The sequence below is a fragment of the Orbicella franksi genome, chromosome 5 (genome assembly GCF_964199315.1).
Source record: "Orbicella franksi chromosome 5, jaOrbFran1.1, whole genome shotgun sequence".
NCBI lineage: Eukaryota > Metazoa > Cnidaria > Anthozoa > Scleractinia > Merulinidae > Orbicella > Orbicella franksi.
In genome coordinates this window covers 24,672,442-24,687,400 of record NC_138149.1, presented here as the reverse complement: position 1 = coordinate 24,687,400, position 14,959 = coordinate 24,672,442, and the positions used below count along the sequence as shown (strand labels likewise).

Below are 14,959 nucleotides of genomic sequence, written 5' to 3'. Positions count from 1 at the left end.
ATGAGTCCGGGCTTACAAAGATGTTACAATTACTGGGAATGCGTTCTTATAATAAGCATTAAATAATGCAAAAATGGGGCATTTTCAATGCCTCACTGCTCCTTAATGAGCATGGGCATCCCCCTTTTTTTATTTCAAAATTGAAGTTATCATATGACAAATATTCAGTGGACAAAGTTTGAACAAAAATCTATTGTCACTTTTATTTCAGAGGAATTACCTTAAATAATGACACGATCAGCAAACTCGAGCAAAGCGATAAACGGAACACAGCTATCGAACTGCCTCGGCAATCCAGTAGCAGAAAAAAAAAAAAAAAATGAAAAAACTTCTCTTACTGCCTGCTTTATGTCAGTTTTTTTTTTCCGCTTGATGGAAATACGTTAATCGGAATAAGCCGCTTTATTTGGCTAAAATCGTTTACCGTTGCGTCTTTGCAAAGCTCGATATGACCAGAAAGTAAGTCGGGCCCTTGCAGCTCACAGTCAACTGTGTCATTTTTTCACTTCAAAGTGAAAGGCGTTGTGTGATGAGATAAAAACACAACGAGGCAACATAATTATTATTATTACTAGTATTATTATTACTAGTATTATTATTATTATTATTTTAATAACTATTTTTAAAATCGTGGCAAGAAGTTATAGCTTTGGTACATATAAAAGGTAATTTTAAAACGGAAGAAACATAGAAAACTGTTAATTGGGAAAACGAGAACACCGAGTTATCGACAGACTTGCTTTTATTCATAAACGGTACATGTGTGTCGTTGCTAATTAACTGAAGTCATCGATGTTTGAAAGTGGTATGACAAAAAATATATATACATTAATAAAATCCTGAAGTGGGGAAAAAAAGCAACGGTGCACGGCAGGTAATTACTTTCAACTTGAATTGTTAGCTCTAGCTTGTTTAAACAGAAGAACTCTAGCCCTATCTTTCCAACCATCCACCTCGTCAAACGATTTAAATATTCCGCTTCAGTGGAAGTTTTTTAAAAAAGTTATATTAAAAAGGGCAAGCGTAATAGAATGGCCGTGGAAAGATATTAACCTACGTAATACCATATCATCTTTCTGCTTTATTGGTACTTCATTTTACAAATATAAAACTATGGAATGTTCAAATCTACAACTGAAACATGAAAGTAAGGTTGAAAACCGTTCCCTAGAATTTTTCCAATGAATAAATTATAATAAGTAAGTACCTTAAATTTGAGTGAATACACATGACAATATTCTGTTTCTAATGTTTGCTTTGCAGATGGACGATAATTATCTTGGAAACTTTCACTTAATTGTCTTTCTCGGCTGCTTTTTTAATGTAAATTTGTTACCAACTCTATTCTTTACAAATTTTCAGTTCCATGTTTTAATCTTTTGTTATTCAATTTTTTTAACTTTTACATACACTCATCTTGCAGTCGTTTTCTGACCGCATTGGGTGACGCAGAATTAGAATTCAGAATCATCAAATTAAGAAGGAAACTTTGTTTGATAAGACGGACCAGAAGCCTTGTTTTTCTTGCCATATAACATTTTTTCACGATCTGATATTCCAACCACGCAATACAATACAAATAGAGTCCAATAAAGACATTTTATCTGATAGCTTTTAGATTGTGGCTATTCCCTACAACATCACTTGCCCTAACTTGGTCAGCTGGATTATATGCTGCTTGTTTCTTACGAATAGAGCATCGATATCATAAGCCTACTTAAAATAATTCCTAAGAGTAATCTTAGACTATATATTGGTAGATTACTTTACGAACCAACTGGTGCTACCTCATTACTTGTTTGCAGGGACGAAAAACAACTGAACAGGCTCTTAAGACCCTGGCGGTAATTTCGACTAAAAATTAAACAAATGCAAGGGTTAATGGCACAATTTGCGCGCGCGGCGATCAGCACAATAAAAAAATAATGTATGGTGCTACAGGACACTTTTGCTACTAAGATAAAAATAGTAAATGGCACCCAACATAATGCAAAACTTAATACAATAGCAACGACCATTTTTAACAGGTTTCTTTCCCTTTTCTCTCGTTGCTGTGCAGCGTTGATCGAATGCTCGCCTGGAGTCGGCTGTGACTTAAGCTTCAAAACAATAATGAAGTAAAGTATAGTCATTAGAACCAAAGGGGTATAAAGGAATACAACAAATATTGCCAAAGCGTAATTTGCAAGGGACGAGGACTCTCCAAAGGCTCCACTCCAAACCCGTGCACAAACTAGCTTCCCAGGGTATCCAACAAGTCTGAAGGCGAAGATATGTGGGGACTGGATAGCCATCGCGATGATCCAAGTGACGGGAATGAAGAAGAGGCAAAGTTTAGGGTTGATGAGCGGAGAACGGAGGGGAAATACCACAGCTCCAAATCGATCTACCGCTATCAGCATTAGGCTCTGAGTAGAAACCGTTCCGGAGACATCAGAAAAGAAGATATGCAGCTTACACAAGACCTGACCAAGAGGTCCGCTTATCAGCCAGGAGTCGACATACAATTCTGCTACAACCTTCGGGAACAGGAAAATCGGTAACAGCAGATCGGACATGGCCATGTTTACTATCAGAAAGTTGGTACTTGTTCTCATTGTTTTTGTCTTGTAGACTATTATTCCGATTAAAGTATTCCCAACCAACGAAACAATGAATATTAGGCAGTAAGCGAAGGTTTTTCCAATTCTCCCTGCTGCAAGATCGCTGAAGCAGCTCGCTGGCTGATCATGAGTTCCATTCATTGTTGCCCGAGTTTACTGATAACCGTATGTTTACTATCTTGCTCATTCAATGTTCTCTCAGATGCTATTTTGTTGGGCATAAAACACTGGTCTATTTATATTGGATGAAGGCGGGATTTAACTGGCTCAGAGACGTGACGTGATAACGTTTTAGATGATAAAAATGTTAATTGGTCACGAATGTTCTCAATGTAGTTTGTGCTCCATACTGTCTTAGTAACCTTTTTTCAAAAATCATCATCATCATCATCATCATTATTATTATTATTATTTTCATATTTTGTATTTCTGTTGGTAATATGGTGATCCTAAGATCGAAAATCCTGGTTTAAGCTTTATTTTTGTCATGCAAATTAATATTACAAACCGAACGAATTAGCTGTCGTGTCATTTTATCCAACGTCAACGGCAGCCCTCATAATTACGGCGTCCTCGACTGAATCTCATTCGAAATGGCAGTCAACGTTGAAGATATTTTCAAGTCTCGCTTTGAAATGGTTGTTTGAAAACTTGGCAATATTTCTTTTCCACTCTTTCATTTTTAACGGAATGACCGATTTACTTTACGAGAGAGAGAAGGCGATGGGAAGCGAAGCATTAATATTCTATGAGATTACAGACTACTGCGTAGGTAGACTTATGGTGATTTCCTGTTCAATGACACAGGCATGACGGGCAAACTGTCCTCTTCGGTTGCTTATTTCAGGCATTGAATGACACCTGTCAGATTCGATGATAAGGATTCGTTGTCTTGCAAAGATGGTGTGCAGCTTTTGCTCCAAACGGCCTTTTATTCAGGATATCGTAATGGATATGCTATGGAACAGTGTTCCGCCGTCGCTGGACGTAAACAGGAAGAAATTAGAACAACAGCTTTAGCTCCCTGAAAAACAATTTTTATATGAGCAATAATTTCTCATTAAGGTGACCTCAAAAGTCATTCCTCAGTTTTGAGGTTAAGTTTTAAAAAAAAAAAATAATAATGAATTTTAAAAAAGTGCAATTGATCCATATAAATGTAATATTTGTACATTGGATTCAACAAATAAAAAAGCCTCGACTGTGCTTTGTACTGTTCTAAAGCACGCAGGAGGCGGTAGAGTTCTACAGCTTCCTAAGTGGACTAACTCTTTCATTTATGATAAAGAATCCATCAATTTCACCACACATTCAGCTTATATTTTCAAATCAAACTATATTTCGATAAGAGGACAGTGCCGTCATTGTTCATATATTTGTACCAGGCTCTGGTACAAACATTACGTGACTAAACATTTTAGAAATTACCAGAAACTTAGTATTTACAATTGTTCTCCATAACAGAACCATATCGTCTTTCTGCTTTATTGGTGTATCTTTCACAAATATATAACTATGGAATCTTCAAAACAACCGGTCTGTAAATCTACAACTGAAGGAACTGAACGTCGACTACAAGATTCTCGCTAAAGTTATAGCCAAGAGAATTGAAAAAGTCTTGCCAACGTTAACAAACCCCGATAAAACTGGTTAGGCCGCTACATTGGTGAAAATGTAAGGCTAATCTACCACTTAATACATTACGCAGATAAGTTAAATCAAAAAGGTATTGCCATTTTCTTGGACTTCAAAAAAGCGTTCGATTCCATTGAATGGAACTATCTCTTAGAAACACGTTAGCTCTTCAACTTCGGCCATGACATTCAAAATTGGATAAAATTTGTTTATAATAATGTTACCAGCTGTGTTCTGAATAACGGTCATGCTTCAACTTTTTTCTCCCTACAGAGGGGAGTCAGACAAGGTTGTCCGTTGTCTGGCGTCTTCTTCGTTCTAGACAGAGAACTCCTCCCTAGATCCATAAAAAATGATCCCACTATTAAAGGTATTCAAGCCAACAAGCATGAGCTTAAAATAAGTCAATATGCCGACGACACAACATTATTTGTTCGTGACCTCGACTCCGTTACGAGTCTATTGAGGATGTTAAATGATTTCAAAGGGCATTCGGGTCTAGAAATAAACACCACTAAAACCGAAGCAATATGGTTAGGTCAATGGAAAGACAGAACAGATGAACCTTTTGGTTTTAAATGGCCAAAAGAACCTATCAGCGCCCTTGGTGTCTTCTTTTCTTACAAACAAGAAAGTGCTAACAGACTGAACTTCGGTGAAAAAATACTTAACCTCGAGAAAACGCTAAACACAACTCTTTATGGAAAGATTAACATAGTCAAAACACTTGGGATATCTAAATTAATTTACTCAGCTTCCGTGCTCCCTCTTCCAGATCACTACATCCAAGACTAAAATAAACAAGCTAATTTTCAACTTTACTTGGGCAGGGAAGCCCTCTATAATCAAAAGAAACACCATAATTGGAGAAAAGAAAAACGGCGGATTGAAAATGTGTGATTTTAAGATCGTGGAAAAAGCGCTTAAAATAACTTGGGTCAACAGAATACAAGACGAGTCACAAACCTCCTGAAAAATAATTTCTAGCCTAGCTAGCTATCTAGCTCTTGCACAAACATGGTGGTCTTGCCTTCCTAACAAAATGCAACTTTCCAGCAAGTATATTTGACCTTGATGATGCGCTTCTCACATTTTATAAAAAAATGTTAAATTACTGGTGCGAGTTCAAAATCTTAACGGGCAAAACAAATCCTAAAAACGAAATACTGTGGAACTCGACAGGAAAATTCCTGTGGGAGAAAAAAAAAAAAACTGTTTTTCATCAAAATTGGTATGACGCCGGCATTACCAAGATAAGCGACATATTAAACCAAAATCAGGATTTTTGTAGTGGCATGAACTTGTAATAAAATTCAGTTTGAAGGTTCCTTTCACCGTATACTATGGCCTGGTTAACGCAATTCCCAAAAATTGGAAAGCTTGTCTTAAAAACCCTATTCCGAACGTCACACACGATACCACAGTCAGCACCCTAAGAACCAGTTCTATTTACTCCTCTCTTTTAAACACCATCTTCGTTCCTCCCACTGGTGAAACCAAAATTTAACGCCACGGATTTACAGAAAATACCATCCAGAAGGTTTATCTTATGCCATTTGCTGTCACAGATGAAGTAAAAATAGTAATGTTTCAGTATAAAGTGATTCATAACGTGCTTCCAACCCGTGTTACACTTTATCGAGACGGCATTTCACAAAGCCCCATATGCAACTTATGCAACGCAGAAGAACAAACATTGCATCAACTGCTAATAAACTGCACACTAACAGCCGATTTCTGGATTCTGTTCCAAGACTGGTGGTACCAAAACACAAATGAAACAATAACGTTATCCATGGGCCATATACTCTACGGCTGGCATGATAGGACAAAGCATTGGCAAGTCCTAAATTATTGTGTACTGATAACCAAATATTGTAATTTCTACACAAGCCCTCGCGGAGATGTTTTAGATTTTCAAAACTTTCTATCATTCATTCCAGGAAAACTTGAAATTCTTAAAGAGATTGCGACTGCAAAAAAGCACTTCCAAAATTTTTATCGCACGTGGACCTTTTTACGTTAATTAATTTTATATGCTGCTGATGTTTATTAACTACTTAATAACCGAGTGTGAGGTCGTTACGGGAAAATCTCAAACTGAGGCCTTGCCGTATTGACCGAGCGACAGGCTGAGGTTTGAGATTTTCCTTTAACGACCGAACGGTCGAGGTTATTAAGTTGTTTATTATATGGCTCATGAATTAAAGGAAAGAAACAAAATATTCGAGCGGAAGTCGTCAATTCACATCCGGCGATGCGCGCGTCTACCGATTCATTCATCGTCTAAAACCCAGGGCAAAACTACAAAGTCAGTGAACTTTACGTATTCCGTTAAAAACACACGTTTCTTTACGGGAAAAATGATTGTCACAGCCTCAAAAAGGTATTTTAGTATCGTGGTGCCACAACTGGATGGGGGAGTTTTTCCGACTTTTGAGGTGAAACGTCAACGTATATAGAAAAGACAGAAAGTGCTTCAAAATAGTTGTTTATTATATGGCTCATGAATTAAAGGAAAGAAACAAAATATTCGAGCGGAAGTCGTCAATTCACATCCGGCGATGCGCGCGTCTACCGATTCATTCATCGTCTAAAACCCAGGGCAAAACTACAAAGTCAGTGAACTTTACGTATTCCGTTAAAAACACACGTTTCTTTACGGGAAAAATGATTGTCACAGCCTCAAAAAGGTATTTTAGTATCGTGGTGCCACAACTGGATGGGGGAGTTTTTCCGACTTTTGAGGTGAAACGTCAACGTATATAGAAAAGACAGAAAGTGCTTCAAAATAGTCCAAACCAACGGTCTTTCGATGAAAGAAAATACTAATGCTTCGGAATGTACTGCTCAGAATAACTCGATCTTGGCCATTCGCTTTCGACAACATATCTTCGCCATTTTCATTCTGGGATGTATGGATGAACTTTTCAAGGCTTGTGAAAGTCTAAAACTTCCTGCAGTTATCAGAAATACTGCTACCGACAGAAACCGTCCGATTGTTTACATCTGATGATCCTGGAAGATGATTTACACTTGCTTGTGTTAAAGCAATGGAATCTATTTGATGAGAACTGTGGCGGAGTTCAATATTTCAGTAATTGTTTGACTAAGATGATAACTTATAAGTTTCTTCGTGGTGTTCTGCTCAGGATGCATGACAGATCTGCCGATGGTGTTTTTCACTTAGCGATTTTAGCTTTACCTAAGACTCGGTAAACTTTGATTGTTTTTCACTAATGCCCACCAGGGTTCCGGCTGGTAAGTCAAAAACGACTTCGATATAAATTTTGTTAAAGAAAAATCTCTAAACTTTTAGCTACTCGGATTAAATTTACTTTCTCTTACTGTTTTTAATCGGCTTTCATCGTTTCAATGCACTTGCATTTTCAGAGCCGGGCTCTTCCCAAGTTACATAATCCGTAATCGGCCCGTGGGCATTACGGCTGCATAATGACCGCTCAGATATCGCTCTTAGGCAATCAGAACGCGCGTTATATCGGCCACAAGCGCGAGCCATATAATAAGGTTGATTAATATTTAATTTCATATTTATTATTTAACTATAAGCTTGTACACATAAGGGAAAAAAAAAATTACATGTATATATTTGGTGTCACTGTAATATAATAACAATTAAGAAAAAAAAAAAAGGACGCGAATAGTGTAAGAATAGTATTGTAATTGACAGTGGTGTAAGTAACCAGTATTGTAAGTACCGTAAGTACGTTATGTAATTAGCAGTATGTGACATAGTGTATTGTTATTAGTGTAAGTATGTAGTATTGTAGGTAATTTATTTTATCGTACTGTTAAAAGAAATAAAACGTCAAAAATAAATAAATAAATAAATAAATCTACAACTGAAACAGGAAAACACGGCTAAAAGCCGTTTCTTAAAATCTCATCATGATGTCCAATGAAAAAAAATACCATATTAGTAAGTAGCTTAATTTTGAGTGAGTACATACGACAATATTCCTGTTGTAAGTGTTGGCCTTAAAGTCTTGCCGCTTTTAACTTATGGTGCCGAGTTCAATCCGTGAGCCTAGGGCAGTCATAAGTCTGCTGGATTACTTGATGGATAGAGTCCTCCTAAGTATGTGAGCAGTTCCAAGGAGGACGGTCTTCTGTAGCTCTGTATTATTATTATTATTATTATTATTAGGAAAGAGGCCTGCAACCCGATGCTCAAATGCTTAAATCTAAATCTATTCGAGTCCTGGATGTGACTCCATCAGGTCGCATAAAATTATTTATTCCCTTTGGTAATAAATCTTGTTTAGAAAACAGCCCTAAGAAAATACGCGCGCTTATTGGTTAAAAATTGTGTTTCTATTAAACAATTAGATTATGAGATTTGGCTCGTGTCATATTAACTTATTGAAAACAGGGCAGGATTGTTTGGAAGCCGGTTAACGCTAACCCAGGATTAAAAGTTAACCAAAATATAACTTTTTCTTCTATACAAATGTTTTTTGTTCCTTGGTTTGTGTATATGGTGTTTATTAAAACTCAAAATAGAAGGCCGAGCAATATACAGAAAACTTCACTGCAAAGTTACAAAACTCACATCAAAATTCTACCTTTTCCTGGGTTAGTTTAATCGGGCTCAGAACAACCCGGCCCAGGAGCTACGCTTCCAGGCTGGCCTAAATCTATATATTAGATGTTAACCACAACAATAAGGAAATGTTTTAATGCTATTGATTGTCAGAAGGCTGGGACAAGTCTATGCCTGTGTTACAGCATAACACATGTAAAAATCTAGTTTGACCATGTATTTTTTTTCTCCTTTTCTAAACTCGAAAATTTCTTCCTCATTTTGTTCTTTAACTTAGCGTTAAAAGTTTGTTTTTTCCTTCTTTGCATGTGTAGTTATATTTTCATAAATTGACAGGACAAGCTAGGACTTGGTGCCATCCATTAATTCCGTTTATACGTTTCTAATCAATCTAAGCTAGGTTACATCTTCCGAGGCGAAATAAAAAACCAGCCGGCATATTTGTCACATAATCCAGTAATTAACCCCCTTCCCCCTCCCCCCCCCCAAAAAAAAAACCAAATAAACAAAAACAAAAACAAAAACCATTTACCGAATTGGGATTATTTTTTGGGTTAACTCTTAAAAAAATATTTAGTATGCACTGTATAGTGTTTTTAATATTTATTAACCGCCACATGTAATATAAACTTTGTTTCCTCTTTTGTCGTGTCGACCGTCTGTTGTCATCCCACCCGGAATGTCACTCTGCCAGTTTTTTCTTTTCTATCATAAATGATTCTCCTGTCGCCACAGTAAGTACATACTCATATTAACTTTTGACCAAGCCCTCTATCCGGTATGACATCCATTATTTTGGGATCAATCTCTTTCAGTTATCCCGGGAGTTATACACCTAGCCGACCTACGGCTGGCGCTATCTGCTCAAGAGAAAATTGAAAGTATCCTCTGTCAAGGCTTACCGATAAAGATCGATGAAAATCGATATAATCGATAGCAGTAACGAGGTTTTGAATTGTGAGAATTGATTTTCAACGATTAATCCAGGCAATTGATAATAATCGATTAATTAAATTCTATTATATTGATTATATCGATTGCCTTTCAATGATCGATTTTCATATCGGTTGGGCACTAAGGGTTCATAATCAGCAGAGTACTATAAATATGGTTCCATCTTTTGTTCCTTTGTTATCTAAGTTTATTATTGTTATTATAATTATCATTATTATTATTATTATCATTATTATCATCATCGTCATCATCATCATCATCATCATTATTATTATTATTTAAATACACTCATCTTGCAGTCGTTTTCTGACGACCGTCACTGGGTGAAGCCGAATAACAACTCAGAATCATTAAATTGAGAATGAAAGTCTGTTGGATAAGACGGACCAAAACTCTTTTTTTTTTTTTTTTATCTTGCTACAACAGTTTTTTCATAATCTGGTAGACAAACCATAAAATTTAATACAAATGGAGTCCTACAGACGTTTTATCTGAAGGCTTCTAGATTGTGGCTATTCCTTACAGCATCACCTACCACTAAATTGGTCAGTTGGATTGTATGCTGCTTGTCCCTTACAAATAGAGCATCGATATCTTAAGTCTGCTTAAAACAATTTCTAGGAGTTAGCATAGACTATATATTGCCAGATATTGCTTCACGGACCAATCGGTGCTACTTGATTACTACAATTTGTAAGGAGGCTCTCAAGACCCTGACGGTAATTTCGACTTAAAAGTAAACACATACAAGGGTTAATGGCACAATTTGCGCGAGCAGCAATCTGTGCAATAACATAATAATGTATGGTGCTACAAGACACTTAAGCTACTAAGATAATAGTAGTGTACGGCACCCAACATATTGCAAAACTTAACACAATAGCAATGACCATTCTTAACACATTTCTTTCCCTTTTCTCTCGTTGTTGTGCTGCGTTGACCAAACGTTCGCCTGGAGTCGGTTGTGACTTAAGCTTCAAAACAATAATAGAGTAAAGTGTAGCGATTAAAACCAAAGGGGTATAAATGAATACAACAAATATTACCAAAGTGTAATTTGCAAAGGACGAGGACTCTATAAAAGTTCCATTCCAATCCCGTACACACAATGGCTTCCCAGAGTATCCAGCAAGTCTGAAGGCGAAGAGATGTGGGGACTGGATAGCCGTCGCGATGATCCAAGTGGCGGGAATGTAGAAGGGGCAAAGTTTAGGGCTGATGAGCGGTGAAGGAAAGGGAAATACCACAGCTCCAAATCGATCTACCGCTATCAGTACCAGGCTCTGAATAGATACCGTTACGGAGACATCGGCGACAAAGACATACAGTGTGCACAAGGCCTGACTGATGGACCGTTTATCAGCTAGGAGTCGACATACAGCTCTGTTGCAACTTTCGGGAACAAGAAAATCGGTAACAGCAGCTCGGACATGGCCATATTTACTATTAGAGAGTTGGTGCTTGTTCTCATTGTTTTTGCCTTGTAGACGATTATTCCAATTAGTGTATTCCCAGTTTAGGAAACAATGAAGATCAGGCAGTAAGCGAAAGTTTTTCCGATGTTCTCTGCTCCAACATTGATGAAGCAGCTCTCTGGTTTATCATAAGTTCCATTTATTGTTGAGTTCGAGTTTACTGACATCCCAAAGTTTACTATCGACCTTGTTCACTTGTACTGCACGATGAACTGCTATTGTATTGTATTGTCTTGAACCGGCGGAGTGGAAACGAGTTGGGTTGCTGCCCTTTTTGTCAATGGGCAAGCGAGCATGATTACAGCCAGACCTGAAAAAAATAACAAGTGGTGTCAAAAATTCAAAAACAAAATGAGGAGACTCATTTTTTCTTGCAAAATTCCTTTGAAATTAAACGTCAGTCGTATCATATAAAAACGTAACAATTGAGGCCATTTTTTGAGATAGTTAATGGAGCCAATTTAAATGTAATTGTCCCGTGACAATTTCTATAGCATGCCTCGTTTCCCATCGCCTGCCCAACAATTTTTTGTGCGTGTGAAGCTCACATTAAGTTTGCAGCTACAAGTTTGTCTCTTTACGAGAGTCACGTGATCGAAAGGAATTCTACTGAGGTGACTGGGCACTAGTTTAGATCCTATAGATGAGAAGATTGGGTACTAGTTGGCTTGTGCGAGTGGATTTTCTACCTCCTTCGTTTTGGCCGCTTCACTTTTGTGTAATTTTGTGATTTTAATTTTGGTTTTAAAAGACTTCATAATTATTTCCCCAGCTTTCAGTTGCCAAGGTAGGTTTTTTTTTTTGAATTACAGAGAAGTAAGACAAGGAGACCCGTTATCACATATTTATTTATTATTGCAGCCGAAATTTTAGCAGTCGCTATTCGGAGAAGAGAAGACATTCAAGGCCTAATGATAGGGCAGGAAGAATTTAAGCTAGTGCAATATATTGATGACCTTACTCTGTTTGTACCTAATAATGAATGTGTAAAACTCATGCTTCAATTGCTTGATCGATTTACAATTTGTTCAGGCTTAAAGGTTAATCATACTGAAACTGAGGTAATGTGGATCGGTTCATGCAGACAAAATACAGCGACACCTCTGGGGCTAAAGTGGAGCAAAATTGTCAAAGCCCTGGGGATAGTATTTAGCTATAATGATACTGACCAATTACAGAAAAATTTTTATGATAAATCAAAAGACATTCGAACACAAATACGGTCATGAAATTGCCGAGGTCTCTCACTATTTGGCAAAGTTACCGTCATTAAATCACTTCTGCTTCCCAAAATGCTATATGTGTTCTCAGTTCTAACAACTTCAGAAAAATTTATAAAACAATTGAACACTATTATTTATCGTTTTTTTTTTTTTTTTTATGGAAAGGGACAGATAAAATAGTTAGATTGGCAGCTGTAAATGACTTGAAATACGGAGGCTCGAACTTAATAGACCTTGAAACGTATGTTAAGTAGTCAAGATTAGCTTGGCTTGGTAGACTTTTTTCAGAAGGCTCGCCCCCATGGAAAGCTTATATTACTTATTTGCTTGAGGATTTTGGTGAGGTTTTTCTATTTAGTTGTAATTACGATGTCAAAGACTGTAAAATTAATTCCACTTTTTACAGAGAACTTCTCCAATGGTGGGCTGACTTAAGAATTGCCTTTTCAACAAAGCCATCAATATCTTGTAATATAATTGGGAACAACAAAGATATTAAGATAGATAATAAAACAATATATTATTCAAATTATGTTAAAGCAGGTATCCTGCTTATTAAACACTTGCAATTCAACAAGAATAATATGGAATCTTATAATAGTGCTAAAAGTAAAGGTTTGAAGCACACAATTTTTTTAGTCTGGCCAGGAATTCGTACTGCTGTTCCTGCCCAACTGAAGGATTTGAATGTGACCGAAAGTGAACTAGAGAGCTGTTTGGAATTTCAATGTGGGGAGAAAAAAATTAATCCTACTGTATGTAAAAATAAACACTTTTATGAATTGCTTGTTTCGGGTGAGGCTCGAGTCTCAAGGAGCTTTGCTAAACTGAAAGAGGACTTTGGTTTAGCAGATTCAGCTGTTACTAAAGCGTTCATAAAAGGGAAGACTGTCTATTTTGAAATGTTTATCAGAAGCTTCCAATTCAAAATTTTAAATAATATCACTTTCACTAATTCTCGTCTAGCCTAAATAGGTTATGTTCAAGACGATTCTTGCACATTTTGTAGAGTTAGCTCAGAAACTGTCAATCATTTATTTTATGAATGTTTTCATACTAACCAGTTTTGGAAATATTTCAAACATTTTTGGTTTTCACTTTCTGGTAAACAGGTTGAATTTTCCTTGCAGGATGTTTTGATAGGCAAATTAGATGAAGTAAGTGACTTACTAAATTACTTTTTAATTATTGCAGAATGGTATATCTGGACGAGTGGTAAACGACAAATATTACTGTTTTTAAAGAAATCATTAATATGAAATAGAGGACTGAAAAGTACAGGGCCTTAAAAAACAGCACGCAAAGGAAATTTCAGGCCAGAGGGAAATTATTTATTGATAGTTAATTATGATCTGTTATACTACAGTTAAAACAATTATATTATTGTCAGCGTTTTGTAATTATGTTATTGACACTTAATAATAGCGCTGTATTTTGTATTTAATAATGGAAATAAAAATGTGGAAAAAAAAAAAGAAAAAGAAAAAAAAAGTTTTTTTCTTTTATACAGTTGTCTTGAGATTCGGTAAGTTATCTGTTTGCATGTATCGAAAATCTATCTTCATATCGTTTGTAATTTTGTATTCAAGCTTGTGCTTTATTGCATGTCTGTTTTTCATTTATTGAAAATCCAGCTTCCTAATTTCCGGTGGGCTTTTAAAAGGTTGATTGCAGTTGTATTGTTTATTGATAGCTTTCTTTCATCATTCCTTCAGGTGTCCATATCGAGAGTTATTTTGCTCACACAAGCCAACATATCAAGACTCGGCTTGTGGTTAGTACGGGTTGCGCAGGGGCAGTTACGCTTTCGCAAGCTAACATTTGTCGGCCTGAATGCTCAGTGCGGGTTGCCCTATACAGCGAAAGGAGTCATTTTACTTTCGCAAGTCAATGTCTCGCTAGCCAACATTTATATCGGTTTGAGCGTTAGTTAGTTTTGAAAACCTAGTGGGCAGTTAATTAGTTTTGAAAGCCTAGTGGGCAGACAAATTTTATTATTGCTTTAAATTAAGGGCCATTTATACTTTCTATTCATGTAGTTTAGCAGTTTCAAGCAGGTGCCACATTTTTAAAACGTGCCTTCAAAGTAGAGCTATTTTCGCGTTTGGTTCAAAACTCGATCTAACGGGTAAAAAGTCTTGTTTTGACCGTTGAAGGAACAACATTGAATTATAACTGCAACATGACTAAGCAAACTGCTATGATATATCTATAGTTGAAAGAAAGAATTGGAACTTTTGAACGAATAATAATTTTTTTTAGAGCACCGGCTATATCTGCTATTTTTCCAGTTTCGGCAGGCACGCAACTTGTGTCGAGCGGAACGAAGTTCAATTAATCCTAAAAAAATTCAATAAGAATTTTTAATCAAATAAAACTCATTTTAGTGATTGACTAGGTAAAGGCTTCGAAATCCCAGCTTATGGGAAAAATCGAATTTTTGAAGTAAAATCAGTGGTCGGTTTTTTTACAAAGACAGCCTCTTAATCAGTGAATATCCCCTCT

At 36.5% G+C, this 14,959-nt stretch overlaps 1 protein-coding gene and 1 pseudogene across 1 annotated transcript; both read right to left on the bottom strand.

The window, feature by feature from the left end:
- Window positions 1-1,349: 1,349 nt before the first annotated feature.
- LOC145487394 (QRFP-like peptide receptor) lies at window positions 1,350-3,072 on the bottom strand. The gene has a single exon (XM_081466158.1). The coding sequence runs from the start codon at window positions 2,742-2,744 to the stop codon at window positions 1,767-1,769; it is 978 nt and encodes a 325-aa protein (XP_081322284.1). The 5' UTR covers window positions 2,745-3,072; the 3' UTR covers window positions 1,350-1,766.
- Window positions 3,073-10,412: 7,340 nt separating this feature from the next.
- Window positions 10,413-12,060, bottom strand: LOC145486877 (QRFP-like peptide receptor; annotated as a pseudogene).
- Between the last annotated feature and the right edge of the window lie 2,899 nt (window positions 12,061-14,959).